The 21,071-nt window shown below is 34.6% G+C and overlaps 1 protein-coding gene and 1 non-coding gene across 2 annotated transcripts in view; both read right to left on the reverse strand.

The window, feature by feature from the left end:
- Nucleotides 1-20,247, reverse strand: part of LOC121729965 (prion-like-(Q/N-rich) domain-bearing protein 25) — a 31,595-nt gene extending 11,348 nt beyond the window's left edge. Inside the window, exons 1-2 of the mRNA XM_042118730.1 lie at nucleotides 20,087-20,247; nucleotides 418-517 (exon numbers count right to left, since the gene is read on the reverse strand). Of these exons, the coding sequence (XP_041974664.1) occupies nucleotides 418-484 (67 nt within the window). The 5' untranslated portion in view covers nucleotides 485-517; nucleotides 20,087-20,247. The remainder of the gene's footprint in view (nucleotides 1-417; nucleotides 518-20,086) is intronic.
- Nucleotides 8,675-8,747, reverse strand: Trnar-ucu. Its single transcript has one exon. It is a non-coding gene; the product is annotated as a tRNA-Arg (tRNA).
- Nucleotides 20,248-21,071: the final 824 nt, after the last annotated feature.

Below are 21,071 nucleotides of genomic sequence, written 5' to 3' on the forward strand. Positions count from 1 at the left end.
TTATCGGCTAGTGTTTATTTGCTCAAACATATAAAATTATGAATTATTATGTCTATTGTACATGAACAAAAATAAAAAAATAAAAAAATATCCACAGCCGAATATACAGATAACCTCCTCGTTTTTTGGAAGTCGGTTAAAAAATTGATTCACATGAACTGAGTCATGTTAGAATAATTAGTCATTACTCATTAGTTATTACAATATTATATCGCATGAATATCATATTATAATATTTCCCTATTAAAAAATTTAAACAGACGAACATAATAATATAAACTCGTCATTTTTGAAATATTTAAGTAAGTACTTAAGTATTGAATTCATAACAATTGCATCATATCTAATAAATATTTGAATTCACATTAAAAACTTTGCCATTATCCCCTTTATAACGAAAAAAAGTATTTTACTCACGTTTTTCAGGCCCCTGAGCAGCCGCAACCCCCAATAGGGCGAACAGAATCCACCCCCACGCCGCCATCTTGTGACGTCACAGCGCACGCGCACCTCACGTCTACGACAAAGAATAAATTAACAAGTTGCTTACACCGTGTATCTATAGATAAGATAATATTATCTAGACTTGATTAATTAAGCGATAGGAAAAATACTTTGAGATCACGAGATGAATTATGGTGGGGATTGCGATAGAAGAAAATCGTGTGTAAAACTTTTGTAGTAGTAATAGGCTTTCGGTCAGTATAAATAGTCAGTACTCAAGATGCATCTTGGTCTTAAGACACGGTTCAGGCTCTGTGATTGGTTGGCTGTCAAAATTTGGACCAATCATAGAGCCGAACCTTCTTGAAGAGATGCATCTTGAGTACTGACTATTTATACCGGCCTTAAAACACGTAATGATTATAACTAGAGATCGCCCAATGGTCGAAATTCGATCATAGTTTCAACGACATTATGACTACTGAGTACTGCCGTACATACTGCATTCTAATTGAATTTAAATTAATGAATGTACTTATTTTTCCGGTGAAACAAAAAGACAAAGAATGAAACAAAAATAGTAAAAATCACTCGTTAAGAGCCCATATGACCCTAACTTGACTACATACTTTAACCTAGATCTCAAAATCTGTAAGGTCTAGAAAACTGATTTTTTGACACAAGTAACTTCAGTTCATAAAGATTAAATGCTCAAGACGAAAACACGATTACTCAAAAAATGCTCGATAGTTTCTTTTTTACAAAAAACCTTGTTTTAGACACATTTTTGCTTGGATCTTCGAAGTTTGCTGTCTTTTCTTTAATAATTTTTTAATATCTAAAAAGGTATTGATAAAACCTAAATTTGCTCAAAACACTTTTTTCATAATCATTATAGTTCGTCTTTTATTCAAGTAAAACTAACTCGGCGATGATTCCGCGCCGTCCTTTTTCACCTGGCATATGAAAGACGGGCGTGAGTGTGAAGAGAGAAGGACGATGTTTGATTTTTAGAGTCAGGTGAGCTCTTAATTCGTAAAACAGAATATCAATTTCACGCCTTTATTCATTAAGCTCTCAAGAGATGGCGCTGTACGATTAAATCCAGTGTCATTTTTCTTTTTCTCATTCGTGAGTCATGATTATCAATCATAAAACAATAGACCATGATTAACCGTTTACCATAATGTTCTGCTCTAATGGTTTTAGTGGTTTCACACGGTCGCCTTTCCGTCTACTCTGCGATTTGTATTTTTTTTCTGTTGATTTATCTCTGGTTTGTTGGGTCAAGCTCAATGCATGAACGGTTTTTGGCTTTGTTTAAAAGTGAGATGAAAATATAAAAGTGTAACAAGTTTTGTATCTTATTTCAAATGTCAGTGTACAGGGTGTGCTGTGTTCAATTTTTTATCTTAGTTGAAAATTGTTACACACATAACAAAACCTCTGTAATCTACTGTTTTTAGAGAAAAACATTAATTGGGTGTAAAATTTGCTCACCTTAAAACTTATTTAAGAATTCAATTATTGAATTGATAAGTTAACGAAAACCAGTCTCATCGAAGTGAGTGTATTTTATGTGCATTGGCTTATCTGTGGAATAAAATATTCTTCGCTTAAACAATGGGATACTTTAAAGTTTAACAGTTAATTTAGGGTTCTGTGTACAAATTACGAAGCCGAATATTAAAAAAATATAATAATTTATTGTTGACGGATAAATAAAATAATTGGAGAAACATTTGTATCTACTGTATCTCAATAACCCTGTAATAAAATTAAACTACATCATTTCTCTAGCCCCTGTAGCGCTAGCACGGCAATCAGCGGAAATGCAAAAGTATGGACAAACTGTGGAAATAAACCTAAGGTGCCGTTCCGACCTTTTTTCGTTCCGAAAAATTCAATTAAAATGCCACTTTATGACAGACTATAGTTACAAACTGTGGAGATAAACTTAAGGTGCCGTTCCGATCTTTTTTAGTTCCTAATAATTCAATTAAAAAGCCACTTTATGACAGACTATAGTTCTAAAAATTCAAATAATATCCTACATTATGACATATACTATAGTGTGTCATAAAGTGGCATTTTAATTGAATTTTTCGGAACGAAAAAAGATCGGAACGGCACCTTAAGTTTATTTCCACAGTTTGTCCATACTTTCGCATTTCCGCTGGTCGCCGTGCTAACGCTACTGGTGTATCCTCTTAAAAAACTTATTAATGGTGGTCAAATAAAATAACATATTTATGTTTAATATAATAAAAACATAACACTAATGTAAGCTTACGACGTTAGATTAAAATTATTTGAATTACACACTGGCAAAATTAGCGGAACATAGGTAAAAAGGGCCAAAACTTGAACTCAAGTGGGTCGGGCTGTCTGAAAGCCTTTTTTATAGCTTCTAAGCTCATTCAAGAAATAAAATATTGAACAAAACTGGCAAGTTGACAGGTTTTTATAGCAATTATGCCCTAATAAGTGTTTTTCGATTATTGACGTTGTAAGTGTTCCTGATAAGAATGGCGTTTTAGCGGGGTGCAAGGTGTGCTCAGCTCATTTGATTGTTTGGTTTTTGGAAGAACACATTGCTTAGATACAAAACTAGTGATTTCCCAGCATCTGCGACAACTAGAGTTGTAACCACGATAGAGAAAGGTCACACCTACCGTTCGGTCAGTCAGGCCTTACGTGTGTCGGCTTCCGTGGTTCATCGTAACTTTCAACGCTTCAGAGAGACTGGATCTTACGTTCGGAGACGAGAATAAGGCAGATATCGGGTGACAATGGTTCAGGATGACCATTTTGTAAGGAAACAAAACTTAAGAAATCGACCTCAAACTGCTATGCAGACACGAAACCTGTCGGAACAGGTCCAAGATGAACGTGTAAGTGATTGTACAGTAAGAAGAAGATTCAAAGAAGTTAAATTAAACTCAAAAGTGCCAGCAAGGGCACCAAAACTTGAGACAGGACACCGAAGAGCCAAGCTAAGATTTGCGCGTGAACATCAAAATTAGACAAGCGAGTGAAATCTTGTGCTGTACAGTGATGGGAGCAAATTCTGTGTACATTGTATTGACAGGCGATAAAGAATGTGGATAAATCATAAGGAAAGCTACAGGCCATCAAACTTACCGGAAACAGTGGCCTATGATGCAGGCTTCGTAATGGTTTGGAGTTGCATATGATTTGGAGCCCGCATGGAGCTGATGATTATAGATGATGGTACTTTGACAGTACAGGGCTATAGCACCGACATCCTGGAACTGCATGGTGTGCCTTTTACACAGTTTTAGGTAGTAATTTCAATTTTATGTGCGTCCATAGAGTAAGGAAATCGGGCATTATTACCTAAACGATGCTGGCGTAGCCCAGGTGGAGAGGCCAGCGTGGTCTACGGATATGGATCCGATTGAAAACGTGTGGCACATCAATGGGTGAACGGTACGAGTTAAAACTCCAGCTCCAAAATGTGTCCAGGAGCTCGAGTTAACGCTAGTGGAGGAGTAGGAGAATATCCCACAGGAAATGATTGACAATTAAAATGCAAGCATGGAATGGCGTATCCAGGCCCTCTTGAGATCCATAGAAGGCATTACACGCTTTTAACATGGCATTTCTTTAATAAAAATGGAGAATTTATCTTAAAAACTTACTACTGAAATTTCAAAGATTTTCTTAATTTTTTTATTTTTGCTGATTTTTTTCTATTTTTAACGTTTTTATGCCCTAAATTTATATAAAATTTCTTTTTAATAATCAATTAGTAAATAAATAAATAAATATATAAAAATCAGTGAACAATTTAAAAAAAATTGAAAATTTTGTTATGTTCCTCTAATTTTGCCGGTGTGTTTATTTCAACTGTTTTCTCCATAAGTACAAATAAAGAACCATTTAAATAAAACATTACTTCATTAACCAGCAACTTGCAACACACGCAAATAATTAATTTAATTACACTTACACACTTACACGTCCGCACAATACTCTTTTGTGGATGGCCAACAAGCATGACGAAAACAGGGACTAGTTACGTAGGTACTTGTGTCTTGTATGTATGTTCAAGTAGGCAAAACCTGAATTGAGGACTCGAAGTGATTTATATAACGTTAAAAATAATATTCATACTACAGCGAAATGTTATGGGTAGATGCATTCTTGTATAATTATGTATATTTAATATATATTATTTATAATTGGAATCTCGGAATCGGCTCAACGATTTTCATGAAATTTAGTGTATAGGGGGTTTCGGGGGCGATAAATCGATCTAGCTAGGAATCATTTTTAGAAAATGTCAATTTATTCGTGTTTTATCGAATACCGAGCAAAGCTCGATCAAATAGCTAGTTATACTTAGACGTAAAAAAGTAAGTAGAGAAAGAGATGTATAATATCTTGAGTTTGACTAGAGGGTGATTTTTTTTACCCTCCATTTCGGAGTGAAATGTTCAAATAAAATGTAAATTAATATGGGTGTCGATCGCTTACTATCAGTCGATTCATCTGCTCTCCTGGCATTGCAGGTAGTTCTACCAATGCCGAAAACTTTTAAAATAAGGCCCAAGGTAAGCCCATTTACTTCGTAATCGGATAAGTACCTATTGACAACAGTCTGTGACGGCTGGCATCAGATATATCTTGGAGCATTGAATTTTAAACTTTAGAATAGAATAATATTGTAGATAGACGGATAACATAGTAACCGTTTACTGAAAAAATATGACAATTAACATATAATATTATTATACAAAAGACATGTAAGTACTCAGCAGCCACTCATAAAAAGAGAAACTATTCAGCATCTTGATGATGATGACGTTCCTAAATTTCATTTGATGCAGTTTATCCGAAAGCCGTGAAGTTTTTACTTTTTAGAAAGCGGGTGAAATCAATCACATCGTTCGTACGCAATCGCTAATACGCTAATTGTTACTGTGTTAATTTAACATGCTTTCCGTAGCGCCTATCACATTTTCAAGAAAGTTCCAAGAACATCTCATAGTGCAAAACGCACAATAAGACATAAGTAAGAAATACAATATATTCCAGTAAATTTACTAGTGATAAAGGCTTGTTTTCCTAAGTGATAGTGAAGATGAAACAAAGTTACTTTAGAAAAATAAAAGCTACAAACTACGAAGTCACAACTTACAAGCTACAAAAATACTTCTTAAATCATGCAACATGTTCCCATTGTTCCGCTAAGTACTAACTCGATAATATACCGTATCTATTCCATCGGAACTCTGTAAATAACTTAATGCCCAAAGGTAATACGACTTCACGTCCATGTCCTTAATACGAAATAGGTTCTTTACGCAACGCGCAAGGTCGCGTGACGTCATAATACACTTAAATATAGAACACACGGCTAGCGTGACACTATTTACATATAAAACGGTTGACATAATCTGACTTTAAAAATAGAACACTCCGTATATGACTGTCAGGAACTAAACGGTTGACAGTTGACATTTTGACAGGTAAAGAGAAGTTTGTATATATACATAATTTTTCATATGTGTCAGCTTAATGATTACCTTAATTTGCAATTACTTATTGCATTAAGCAATAATTTATCAATTATAAGATTATTGATTTGAAATAAAACAGAAAAAATATATCCACAGCCGAACGTATAACCTCCTTTTTGGAAGTCGGTTAAAAATAATGACAAATCAATATCAGTCTCAAGTCTCAACAGATGGAAGGTCTCCTCCAAGGCCATAGACGAGAGGTTTATTGTTTACAACCTCCATGCAGGTTTATTAACAAACAATGTAAGTTGTGACGTTCATTTATTCAAAAGAATGTAGGCTTCAACTTCTGTGTATGTGAAGCTATAATGAGCTTTATTGATATCACTATTAGATCAGTCAACAATACTAATTTACGCGGGCGAAGCCGCGCGGCACGTCTAGTTTAAAATAAAGCTTTTCTTAATTTTCACTTTTCCTGAGCGTGTTCGAAAACGGATGAGAATTTGGAAAAACTGTATAGAATCTAATTCATAGAGAATTTAATAAGCTTTAATGTCGTCATAGAATATTTTTTGCTACATCGCATAGTTTCTTAGTTATTGACGAGAAACCAAAAATTTAGACCTTTGTCGCCCTCCCCTCCCTCCGGCTCCTCCTAGACGTCAGGACTTTTAGTATGTTTTGTCCCTAACCACCCTGAATAAGTTCCAGTAGAAATCGCTTAGGTTCCCGCTCACGCACTCTATACCCTCTTTTGAGTTATTCGTTAACCGGACTATATGTTTAGTCTGGTAACTGGTTATTCGAACATTAACGCCTCTAGTACGCTGCCGGCTGCGAACTGCGAAACAGCGGCGAAACCGTCAACCGATTTACTGTCTCATCCGCCTGGACACTAATGAATGCAATGCGTTATATTGCATCTCGCTCTATTCCTGATTCGCATTGGTTTCGCAGATATATCGCAGTTCGCAGCGTCGGTGCCCGGTGGACTAGAGGCGAGACTTTAAAAAACCCACAATATTCGAATTTAGAATGTGGTTATTACAAAACATGTCATCACCCAAACTGGCCTTTTGACAATGTTTGAATCTTGTATAAAATATTATTTACCCTGATATCATGTCACGTATGTCACGTTGTCACTGCACGTAACGGAGCCGCACGCACTCACACTTGACGAATGCCCTACTATGATATTATGCTATTTGATGTCTCCATGGTTCAGTGCAGTGGAATCCGCCGGGTTTCATTTCGATTCCCAAAGTAGAATGATAGTACCAATAGAACTGACAACTGACAAGTTAAAAATGCATAAAAACATGATAGTAATACTGTCTGGTCTCTGGTAATAGTATAATAATTAATGTAATATAGCCAAAGGCAGGAAATACTTGTTTTACAGATTGAATCATAAAAATAAAGGTAAGTATTCCAAACTTCAAATTAGGAATACCTAACTAGCTATTTGAGCAAGCTTTGCTCGGTATTCGATAAACCACGAATAAAATGACATTTTCTAAAAATAATTCCTAGCTAGATCGATTTATCGCCCCCGAAACCCCCTATATACTAAATTTCATGAAAATCGTTGAAGCCGATTGCGTATATTATACAAGAATAGATACAAGATTAAAAATGTTGATTCGATAAAAATTTTGTTCGGATCCAACAACAGACGGCGTTTTGAATTAGCAAATTGAGGCTTTGACGCAAATAATATTATAATTCACTCTCTAGTCTCTAGCCGTGGCTAGTCTAGCGCCACTTTATTGCTGTAAAAAAAGTTGAAATGAGGTCGCGACTCGCAAGTTGACCCCATGAGATAAACGGTAAGTTACGGTAAATCGAGCAGATGATCGCCAATAGTCGTGAAGCAATTAGATTTCAAGTATTCGATATTCGAATTGTTATAAAATACTTATGTAAGTACCTACCTATAGCAATCCCGGCAAACGTCATTTTTCAATTTCCGTAAATTCAGGTAGGTATGATGAAAAAGAGATGTTGGATGATACACAAACTCAGACTAAACTCGAGTGGATTCGAAATTCTATCAAAATCGGTCCAGCCACTTTAAAGGGAGTTTAGCAAAAAACACCACCTCAAATCAAACAAGTCGAAGAAAAATATTAATATTATTTTTAATTGCCTTGCACCGCAGATTTATTACTGGAGTACATATTTTAGCTCAGAACAATCAAAATAACAAGTTAATTCCAAAAAAAATGTTTATAGCTAACTATGGTTTGCACAGAGGCACGACATTTATTTTTATGTGTAAGTATATACTTAAGTACTTTAAATACTTAAGTATTTTAAATTTACTTTTAGATACTTTTATTACCTACTCACTTTTAAAAACTCAGATTATAAGTAAGTATTAATATTATTGTCAAACAACAAAAAATAAAAATCATAATGTCCTTGACCTTCACACGCAGCTGAACGAAGGATTATATAATAATTATTATTCTGACTGTGATTTGTGAACTACTTATTTTAAAATATTAGTTTTTATTAAAGTCGAAGGTCTTAATAAATATTATTAATTTATTAAAAGTTCATTAGCATGATCGAGGTCGTAGGACACACCGTGTAGAAAAAGAAAATTTTTGTTAAAATTAAGTAATGAGTACATTTTTTTTAAATCACTTAATGAAAAAATTGGTAGTAAATGCAAAAATATTGATGAAAACAAATAATCAATTAAAATAGAAAAAAAAGAGATTATGCATCCCTGGTGGGGATCGAACCCACGACCTTTGGATTAGAAGTCCAACGCGCTATCCTCTGCGCCACAGGGACGATATGTGTCCGGTCGAAATACCGATACGGTTAGTATTACGTGAAGAAAGCGGTTAAGGGCAAGGTATTTTTAGCCTACTGGGCCTCTATCATGAGCTCTTAAAGCCAGCCAGAATACTGACTGGCTCGCATTTTGGTACCATGACCTCTATTTTCCAGCCAGTCAGTGGTCACGTGACACAAAACTCACTTCTCCATTGTTAACTGAGTAATAATTTCGTATCATTTGGTATCATGACAACACTTCTGACATAAGCTCGCTTGCTTTTACGTCAAATACAGCAATTCAATAAACACCAACCAACGAGTAGCTTTTACTGAATAGTTTACATTTTAGTAATTTTATTTATTAATATTACATACTTTTTAGTCTTAAATTATATTGCTATTTAGTTGGTTAGTTACTTAATAAGTTATATTTTAGTCTGTAGCATATATTTTAGTGAAAATAATTCGTTATTAAAACCAAAAAACTTAACATTCGAAGTGTCCAAATTTTTGGAAAACGATTAAGTATTCTCAAGTTAATCACGAACTGATACATAAGTAAAGACGTAGAGACCTTAGTAATCCATTTAGTGTTAGTGAGGTTTCAGAATAATAACATAAGTGAGGTGTAGTATACCTATATGTCTAGTCAACAATAAGGTTTGCATTTGTGCGATGAGCTAAGACTGCATTGATTTAGTACACAAGAAACACATACAAGGTATAAGGAACACAAGTGTTGTGTATAATTACTGTAAAACAAGTATGAATTTTCACCAAAAACCTACAGGTACAATCTTATAGTTGCATTGTAGGTTTTTGTGTTATTTCACAAACTATTTCCTTGTAAACCTGAAGTATTTTGGTATATGCATGATAAACACTGCACCAAAGAGGTAAATAATTCAATATTACTTACTTTTAACAAGAATTTTCAGAACACAACCTTTTAACCTTTAGATGTATGTATAACATGCTCCGGATAAACATTGACACACCTAAACTACTAGAAAAGTTAAATAATTGATATGATATTATCAATCCCAATTAGAAACCCAATTAGCTAAATTCTCATATGAGCACTTTTTCATTTATAACTTCTTCTCTTGACGACAATATGGTATTATATGATGGGAATAGTGTAAATCACTAAATTTTACTCAAAAACAAAAACCTACATTATAGTACTTTTCCAAAAAAGACTTACTTAATAAGAATTGCATAACAAACATATGGAACTTATTGTTCATAAAACATAATATTATCATAGGAACATATATTATTATGTATTACCAAAAATACTTTTGTACTTACCTCAATAATAATAATAAGTATTAGTTTTATATTAAATTAAAACTTACTATGTACTTCTTAGGAACCTATCTTAGGAGCATTTCGTACAATCTTTTGATTGCAGTAGGTCTTTGTGTTATTTCACAAACTATTTCCTTGTAAACCATGCATGATAAACGCTGCACCAAAGAGGTAAATTCAAAGGTATTACTTTCTCAATAACAAGAATTTTGAGAACACAACCTTTGAAACTTTAGATTCAAGTATATTCACGAATAAATATTGACACACACACATACACCTAAACTACTAGAAAAGTTAAATCATTGATAATATAAAATCCAAATTAGCTAAATTCTCATATGCACTTTTTCATTTATAACTTCTCTTGACTACAATATGATATAATATACAATGGGAATAGTCACTAAAACTCAAAAATATAATCCTACATTACTTATAGTACTTTTTCCAAAAAGACATAACAAAAATTGCATAACAAACATACTTATTGTTCATAAAACATAATATTTTCATTGGAACTTATAAGTATTATTATTACCAAAAATTCTTTTGTACCTCAATAATAATAATATTAGTTTTATATTACTTATTACATTAAAATTTAAAATACATGAGGACTTTAGTAAGTCCTCATGTATTATACATTTTAAAAAGATGTGGTCGTTTTAGGGACCTATCAGACAGAGTGGTCACGCGTTGAAGCATTTGCGTTGGAGCAGTCAGTGTGTGACTGAGGAGCAATTCTAACACATTCAGAACTCCTCCTGTGTGAGTATATAGAGATACTCACACGGGAGGCATTCTACAACATAATACAACACAAAGAACACAAAACCCTTGACCGCTCTCTGTCTGAGATATCCCAGGCAATTTCCCATAGTTGCAACTTGCAATGCAGTTTCTAATTGTTATTGGTTTGCCAAATAAAAGTCTGAAATTATAATATTGTTTTTATCTTTCATCAAAAGTTGGTATTTGAACTCCTTTAATAATAATAAATTAATATTTACACAAGGGATATTTGATTCATCTTCTTTGATTTTAAGTGACAAGACCTTGTTTAAGATTTCCGCTGTATAAATATTTTTAGAAGTATAATATAAAAGAGATTTAACACTTGCCTATCTGATACTAGGTTGATAATAAGGTGTAAGACAAATGTAGTACCTATTGATGAAAGCTGTGTATGAATATGTATCTAAGGTAGGTATATTTAAGTGAGAAAATAAATGAAAAAACATTTAAAAACGAGTATTTATTAAATTTCTTTTAATTAAAGCTTTTGAGTGAATATATATTATCTTCCTAGGACTTCGTCATCATTACACTTGCAATTCTTTATTATAAAATGTAGTAAGTACTTATAGTATCTCAGTGTTAGCAATCATCCTTTATCCTGAAAAATATTTGGTTCAGCGTACACAGTACTAATAATGTAAAATGCCTTACAAGGCACAAAAAGGGGATTATTAAACTTATAAATTGCCTGTTTATGTTACAATAATACCTATTTGAAAGCTCAAAAAAACGTAGGTGTTCAAGAATGAGTTCAAGTTCAACAAACTATGTTCAACTCATGACATCAACTCTGTTGTAATGCATGTAATTGTAATCCACAAGTTTGATGCATTTCTAAGACTTTTTCATGGTAGATTATTTAGCGTAGGTATCAAGTAGGTATAGGATATAATAAACTTATCAATTTCTTGCTTAAAACATAATCTCTATAAACTTAATAACAATATCCAATTATCTTTTTTTTTTGTCTCCTTCTTCTTCTCTTTTTTAATTGCCGACTCAGTTAGTTGCCAATGTCAGAGAATTCTTTCTCCTCTAGATCGCCATGCTTGTGATAATATAAACATGAAGAAGTGTTATTTTCTCAGTGTTTTCATAAAGGGCTTATAAAATACCAAAAAATATAAATAAAACCATTTACACATTTATAATAATTACCTTTAAATACAATAAATCGGTGCAAAAGTAACTATTCCTACATTGACCACGTTTTATATTAGAAAATAGTATATTTTATAATAAAAAATATTAATCTTTTTTTAAACTATATTTTCATCTTGATTTACAATTTTTCCGTTAGTCGTTATGGCTAAGCCATTTCAATTCCTAAAAAAAAAAACAATTCCGTTAGTCAAATTTGACGTTCGTGTTTGACATTTCTTAATCCAGTTCAGAGACAAATATTACAGGTTAAAACCATTGAGAAGTAAAAGTGCACATGATACGGAAACATAACCATTCACTTTACAACTGTTTACATACCTGCACGGATTAGCTCAGGTTTTGACAAAGTTAATGATAGGGGGGCTGAAAAAAATAGAGGACACTATTTGCCCTTTCAAGGATACATACATTATTTTCTCGATTCTCTTATCCATCTGATAACATTATCTTATTTTTTGTGAAATAAAAAGGAGTTATATAAAACTCGATTATCCGGCCTATTGCTAAATACGGATTCGCGATTACCTGGACCTCCACCAGAAAATGTATCTCTTAATAAACATTGATTTAAATATTATTATTTATATTTAAATAATCTTTGCAAGCTTTAAAAAGGACACATTTTGTACTGAACATAAGCAAACCCGCTTTTCTTTATACATTAGATTATTATCCGGATTATCGAATATCCGAAATCCGAATGCCTAACGTCAACAAATTATTAGTTCGGTTAATCCAGATTCTTCTGTACTCCCTTAACTGTAAAATATTAAAAGCATTCCTGAAAAACCTCGTGAAGGTTTCGGCATTCTAATAGCACGGCCCTTGGTGTTTAATTTCATACTTGATTGGTGTAATTCAAGCAATTATTCATGTGAATTGTCGAAGGTGGAATCGTTTATAGCATATTAGGGTATTGTGTAAAGCTGGCACATTTATTTTTAGGGTTCCGTACCCAAAGGGTGAAAACGGGACCCTATTCATGAGACTTCGATGTCTGTCTGTCCGTCTGTCTGTCTCCAGGCTGTATCTCAAGAACCAGTTCTGAAAATTTCACAGATTGTGTATATCTGTTGCCGCTATAACAACAAATACTAAAATCAAAATAAAATTAATATTTAAAGGGGGTTCCCGTACAACAAACGTGATTTTTTTGGCCTTTTTTGCTCGATATCAATAATGGCAACAGGTAGGCACTTGATATTTTCACAAAGGCCTTAATTATATGTCTACTTCAATATTTAAGAATAATATTAAAATAAAATAAAAAAATAAGGGGGGCTCCCATACAAAAACACAATTTTTGGTCTATGTTTGCTCTATAACAGTACGGAACCCGTCGTGCGCGAGTCTCGCACTTGGCCGATTTTTATTTTAAGGACACAGAAATAGTTGAAGTTTTTCGGCTTTGCTGCACTTTGTTTGAGGAAAATTGTGTTCATAGGACATATTTTTTCTTATGGACCAAGAGCCTCCGATGGCCCGACTTTCCTCCGTTTCGCAAAGCTGAATGTTTACCTGATTATGGCCTTTACAGAGGTAAGAACGACCAGCAACTATGGAGTTTCGGTCGCGGTTACTTTAGACTTGACCTTCCAGAAAGAGTAAAGCTCAATTTCATATGTTTTTACTTTAACTTTAACCACGCCTCTGGTGCAACCCAACCTTAGTAGGTAGGTACAAGATGACGCAATGGAGTGCGCCAAAACTCGTTTATCGCGCGGGAACCGTACATGTTTCCGGGACAAAAAGTATCCTATGACCTTTCCCGGGATTCAAAGTATATGTATACATACCAAATTTCAGAAAAAGCGGTTCAGTGGTTTGGGCATGAAGATTTAACAGACAGACAGACACATTTCGCATTTGTAATATTAGTATGTAGTTATTACTTCCATGTTTAAATCCATCTTCCTTAGCGGTAGATTGATTTCATAATTGAGACCATTAAAGCGAGGTTCTCGAACCAGTACCGCACCGGCAAGTTCAGGGTCACTAAGAAACCAGTCAAGTACGACCAGCACAGTCGGTGCCCTGTTATAAACAACCTAAGTTTTATATAAAGTGCTACGCCAGGAGGGTAACTTTTGTATGGACCACAACGTACTTGTGTGTGGCTTCCTAGATAATCAATAAAATTATGTAATTTGTTATGTTTTTGCTGTTCTACATCTATACTTCTTTACTAATATTATAAACGCGAAAGTATGTCTGTCTGTCTGTTACCTCTTCACGCTCGAACCGCTGTACCGATTTTGCTGAAATTTGGCATGGAGATACTTTGAGACCCGGGAAAGGACATAAGATATTTTTTATCCGGGAAAATGTATCTACGGTTCCTGCGAATTTTAGCGCAACGGAGTTGCGGGCATCATCTTGTTATAATATATACTAGCTATTTGACCGAGCTTTGCTCGGTATTCGATAAAACACGAATAAAATGATATTTTCTAAAAATGATTCCTAGCTAGATCGATTTATCGCCCCCGAAACCAGCTATATACTAAATTTCATGAGAATCGTTGGAGCCGATTCCGAGATTCCAATTATATATACATATATATACAAGAATTGCTCGTTTAAAGATATAAGATTATACGTATTGCGTCATAAGTCATACTTAACTAATACGTACCTATATTGTTTACTTGATTATTCTGCTATAGGTAATAGATACAGTCATGGGTTTAAAAATAAATACCCTTCAAATTGTACCACCTGCATCCATAAGCAGATGTATATTTAGTTTTCAATCTATATAATAATAATTGTTAATAAGTTTATTCTTTTCACTAGCGGCACAGAATATAATATAATACTTAATAGTATACTCCGTCTAACTGTGACGGTTCGTTGAAATCTTTTGAATTAGACTATTGATGCGATTTAAGGTCTGTCGTTGTTATGATCTTTCGTACAAGTTTTTCTACATCCATATTCTACATCCATACCAATATTGTAAACATCCGTATCTATCCATACTACCTATTTATTTAATAGTTATTATAAATGTGAAAGTCTATCTGTCTGTCTGTTATCTCTTCACGCCCAAACCGCTGAACCGATTGTGCTGAAATTTGGTATGGTTATACTTTGAGTCTCGGGAAAGGATATGATATACTTTTTGTGAAAAAAATGCACGGTTCCCGCGCGATAAACAAATGGCGCAAGGGAGTTGCGGGCGTCATTTCGTAAGTTCTAATAAAGATAGACGACGTATAAGGGTCAATTCAGACCGCAACGCGACGAGGCGAGGCGAGGCGCGGCGCGGCATCAATTTGTATGGATTTGACAGATTTCAATTGCGTGAGACGTCTTGCGAATCTGTCAAAACCATATAAATTCAGAAATTAATAAATAAATACCACGTTCTCACAGAAAACCGGCGTGAAACAGCGCTTGCGCTGTGTTTCGCCGAATGAGTGAGTTTACCGGAGGCCCAATCCCCTAACCCCTACCCTATTCCCTTCCCTACCCTCCCCTTTTACCCTATTCCCTCTTAAAAGGCCGGCAACGCACTTGCAGCTCATATGATGCTGCGAGTGTCCATGGGCGACGGAAGTTGCTTTCCATCAGGTGACCCGTTTGCTCGTTTGCCCCCTTATTTCATAAAAAAAAAAAAAATGCATCTACGCGTCGCGTTGCGTTCCGAATCATACCCTAATATAGAGGTCGATAATATAAAAGTTTCTAATGGTAAGTTCTATAGTACAATAAAGATAGACTATATAGAGGTCGATAATACAAAAGTTTTCAATCATTACGAGCGAATCGAACAAAGCATCAATCGAAATCCGAATGTTATTATGTAACATTACTGTAATTATTGTATTGTATCTGCTGCATCGTGTATTGTATCTTACGATTGTGAAATATTACAGAGCAGGTTTCAATCGTCTTAAAAGTTTGTGAGAAGTTTGTCTGTTGTTCAATATTCATACAGTTTTTTTTAATTAGCCGATGCTGTCCCGCTGTTGGAATCACGAAGCTAAATAGCTTCATGGTTGGAATACAGTTTAAAACCCTTTTTAACATAGAAATATTTAAACAATGCATTAGTTTCACAATATACTTTGTTGTGTCCTTGTCAGTTACATTAGAAAATTCGCTTGATAGACAAGGACATTGTAGAGCGTGTACATTGTGTATCTAAGGGTTGCACCAACTCACTTTAACTATAACTGTAACTTTAACTATAACTGAAATGCGAAATGTCAAATCTTTGGTTAAAGGTAAAAATGGACGCCATCAAGACGCCATATTTAACCATAACCATAGAGCTCGACAAGGCTATAAATGCACGTGGCGAAAAAAGGAACTAACGCTGTCATCATACAAAAACGCCATTTTTGACAGTTCTCCTTTACCAGCAGCACCCCCGCCCACGTTCTTATATAGCCTTGTCGGACCAGCAACGTCTTCTGTCAACTTCTGTGGTCAAAGTTAAGGTTAAAGTTAAATTAGCCTTAACTATAACCATAACTTTAACATTAACCACGCCTCTGGTGCAACCCAACCTAAGTAAATTTTACTAATAATAATATTATATTACATCTAAAATCGGTTCAGTGGTTTGGGCGTGAAGAGCCAAGAGGTACCTAACAGACAGATAGACAGACAGAGAGACAGGCACTTATAATCTGATTAAATTGATATTTTATCATAATATTATCATCCTTTGTTTTTCTATTTAGCCGGTTTTATAATTTTTTATGCCTAAATGAACAAACAGTCTGTGCATTTGGTAGTTGGTACTTGGTACATAGCCTAGTAAACGAATGCCCTAAATGGGGGTCTGCTTGGAAAAGTCGAAAGCAGAAATTTTAACTTTGGTACATTGTTTAGAGTAGGTAGGAGATAAACATACTAAAAGTCCTGACCCCTCCAAGGTGAGCCCGAGGGAGAAGGGGGCAAAGAAGGTCCCGTTTTTTGTTTTTTTGCTTACTCATCAAAAACGGTGCTTCGTAAGAAATTCTTGTCTACTACATAATAAAAGCTAATTAATTTCTCTACAACTTCGTCCTCAACACTTTATATCTATCTCCAATCACTGCCTCGCTATGAGCTTCTAAAATCGGCCGTTTTTCAAAAGTGTGTTTTTTAGGGTTTCGTACCCAAAGGGTAAAAACGGGACCCTATTACTGAGGCTTTGATATCTGTCCGTCTTCCTGACCGTCTGTCTGTCCATCTGTCTGTTCGTATGTTTGTCCGTCTCTCTGTCCGTCTGTCTGTCCTTCTGTATATCCGTCTGTCTGTCTCCAGGCTGTAACTGAAGACCGATAATAGCTAGAGAGTTGAAATTTTCAGAGATTATGTATTTATGTTGCCGCTATAACAATAAATACTAAAAACAAAATAAATTAAATATTTTAGGGGGGCTCTCATAAAAAAAACAATAAAATGTTGAATATCGAACCTTTGCCTGATTTGTTCGTTTAATATCACTTGGAGAAATTGTTTATAATTAGCAAAACTCGCGCATGGTGCAATAATAAAGGGTGTTTTTTATTTCTTAGGAAAAATAAAACAGCCTGTACCATTCGCTAGTATTGCCTATTATAAACAAATTCTCCAAGGTAACGATGTACGGTTAAATCCAGGAAAGGTAAGATTTTTAAGGTTTTATTACTTTCCCATACATTTCTTAAAAATATGAAACAATATACTAAAATACAACACTTTCCTGAAGTTTGCCATATACGATTACTTTCTAGAAGTCATTCCTTACCAGCAACACTACAAATTGATGCAATAATATATGGTGTTTTTATGTGATTTTTTCTTACCTTCTACCCTCATTAACTTTTTTCTCCCATAGTTTAGAGATTTTTCGATATACAATAAAATGTTCAACTTTTTAAGCCCTTTCATTTGGCGTATGTTTCAAAGTGCTACTTTAGATTGGACGATATGCCCCTCCTTCTTTAAAATTAATTATTAATTATTTATTTTATTTAAAATTTATTTTTAATTATTAAAGTATAAATATAACTAAGTATTTTGTGAACATTTCAGCCTACCTTATGCCATGATAGAAATCGAGCAAAAAATTGCAAAAAAAATCAAGTTTGTTGTATGAGAGCCCCCTAAAATATTTAATTTCTTTTGTTTTTAGTATTTATTGTTATAGCGGCAACAGAAATACATAATCTGTGAAAATTTCAACTCTCTAGCTATTATCTATCTTGAGTTATAGCCGGAGACAGACAGACGGATAGACAGAAGGACAGACAGACGGACAGACAGATGGACAAACAAATGGACAGACAGATGGACAGACAGATGGTCAGGAAGACGGACGGACATAAAAGTCTCAGTATAGGGTCCCGTTTTATAAAAGTCTCAGTATAGGGTACGAAACCCTAAAAAACACACTCGGCCAATTTTAGAAGCTCATAGCGAGGCAATGATTGGAGATAGATACAAAGTGTAAAGGACAAAGTTGTAGAGAATTTAATTAGCTTTTATTATGTAGTACAAAAGAATTTCGTACGAAGCACTGTTTTTGATGAGTAAGCAAAAAACCAAATAACGGGACCTTCTTTGCCCCCCCCCCCCCCCCATCGGGCTCACCTCGGAGGGGTCAGGACTTTTAGTATGTTTATCTCCTAACTAGTCTTAACAAAGTACCAAAGTCAAAATTTCTGCTTTCGACTTTTCCAAGCAGAATCATTCGTTTACTACGAGTAGGCTAACAGGTTGTAAAACATTTGGTTTAATTGTCAATATTGACCACGCGCGCCCTACTTTTCACTTTTTACCTTATGTAGGTTATCAATTCTTTGGTATTCAGTTTATTGACATAGTCAGCTATTAAGATAGCTGTCTGGCACATAAAATATGACAGAAAAACATATTGTGTAGTTATAAATATTTTGTTCTGTGTTAAATATTGTACGATGCATTATTTAACAAATTTTGTACTAAATAATATCCTTTGCAATGTAATATTGTGAGAAGTAAGTACAGAAGTATTTACGTACCTACTATGACGTAGGGCGTAGGCAGTAGAGCGTATAGAAGCTAGAGCATATATCCTAGCAAAAGTAAGTAGGTACCTACTTACCTAAGTAAGTAAGTAAGTCTTTATTTCCAAGAAATTGGTTGCAATGTTATTATTATTAAAGCGTTTGAACTCTACCTGAGTTTCCTACTCAGGTAGAGTTCGAACGCTTTTCCACTAAGCGCACGATCCGATTCAGAACTTGATTCACGGATGACGGCGAAAAGAGAGTTATCTAAAGCCGAATAGTGAGTCCGCTATCATAGAAATAGTTAATAGTTAGTCTACTTCGGACCGTGTATTATTTTGACGGTTTGAGATTTTAGGTTCGGACGTAGTGCGGCCAAAACGCACTGCAAACCTACCAATGGCCGGCACACTAGGAGGTCAGTTGTTACTGTTAGCATATTCCCTTGTGTTTAAGTAAGTTGACCACTACCTTGACTAAGTCCAACAATTATTCCTCTCTTGTCGTCTCTCTACGGACTCGGGACTACGGCCATCTAGGTTCCCACGTCATGCATGTGGCTTGTTGAAGATGACAACAAGTACGGCCAATGGTCATAGGTGGCCATAGTCAGGTAAAGTGTAGTGTAGTAGTCTTGACAGTGCTGCTAAATAATCAATATCTGCTAATACTTTCGATAATCTTATCTAGGAATGTCCTTATCTAAGTGATAAAATCAATTCATATTTTGCAAGTGCATTGTTGACATAATGAATTTTCTTTTATCATTTTTACGGGGAAATTTGTGTTAGCTAGCACTTAATTTTAATCGGACAGACCACAGGTGAGGCCTGAGGGTGACCTGCGATTGTGGTGTTGAACTTTGGCAGCTCGGATTTTCCAAATGACAATAATTTAGTTTTCCTCTGATTTAGCCGCCTACACGTGTTTTTTATACTTGTTTAATTAAAATAAGTTTATTACATTTGATAAACATATACAACGCCATCTCTTAATTTTGCGCAAAAACTTTTTGACAAGTGTAAAAAAACTGCTGTTGCTAAATACGCAATAAGTTTAAAGCAAGTTTAAAGGCAAACAAGTTAAACCACCACCACTTACCATAATTTAAAAACAAAACAGAAAAACAAAACACAGGCACTTATTGTTTTTGTTCCGGTTTAAAATCCGAATTCGATCACCATAGCAACGAGAGCAAAACACGCGGGAAAACGCATGCGCGCCGCGATCGCCGAGCTCAGACTGCCGGTTTTCGCGCCATCAGACCGGCACTAACTTGACTCACTTGTGGATTTGTAATGCGATATCGCACCAGGAAAATGTAAAGCCTAACGAGTACTTTAATGAAATAAGAAAATAAGTAATTAGGATAGAATCTTTTAAAGTGCCAAAGAAATATACGTTCTAAATTCTATCCTCCTTCAGACTGTATGGTTGTAACTCTGCGGTCTGCCAATCGCCATGTTGTGGATTATTCACAAACAATTCACCAAGGTAAAATTTCATAGGAAAATCTCCAAGAAATACAGTCACATCTTAGTTTTTATAATGTAGAGCTCTATTATGTAGTAGAGCTCCAACAAAATTAAATGCCCAAATGGCGGAGCGGTTACGGCTTATTATAATATGATAATAATTAATTAGCAATAAGCCCAGGATAAAATAAAGATAAGGAATATAATAAAGATAAATTCACAAACTTAAATCTTCCTTCTGAGTATAAATATACTAAAGAAAAAGCAAATAATAACATGTAAAGTAACATAAAAGCTTCATTAGCGGCTGTTGCAGACAGCATGAAGCCATCCAAATAATCGTGCGCATCGAATGACGTTCCTTCCGTGGTCACTCCGGAAAGGTATTCGGTTTAGCTCACGACGGGCTTCGTTACAACACTATAGCTCAAGAAAAAAGGCAAAAACTGAAAGAGACAGAAAAATGATCTAAAAGACAGGAAAATAATCAAACAGAATAAAGAATCTTACGCAAATGCGCAGAAGACGCTACTAGTATATATACAGCAAATAATCCGAACAAAATCCGATTTAATATGTTATCATATGAAAATATTGACAGAAACGTTGTC

The sequence above is a fragment of the Aricia agestis genome, chromosome 8 (genome assembly GCF_905147365.1).
Source record: "Aricia agestis chromosome 8, ilAriAges1.1, whole genome shotgun sequence".
Classification (NCBI taxonomy): domain Eukaryota; kingdom Metazoa; phylum Arthropoda; class Insecta; order Lepidoptera; family Lycaenidae; genus Aricia; species Aricia agestis.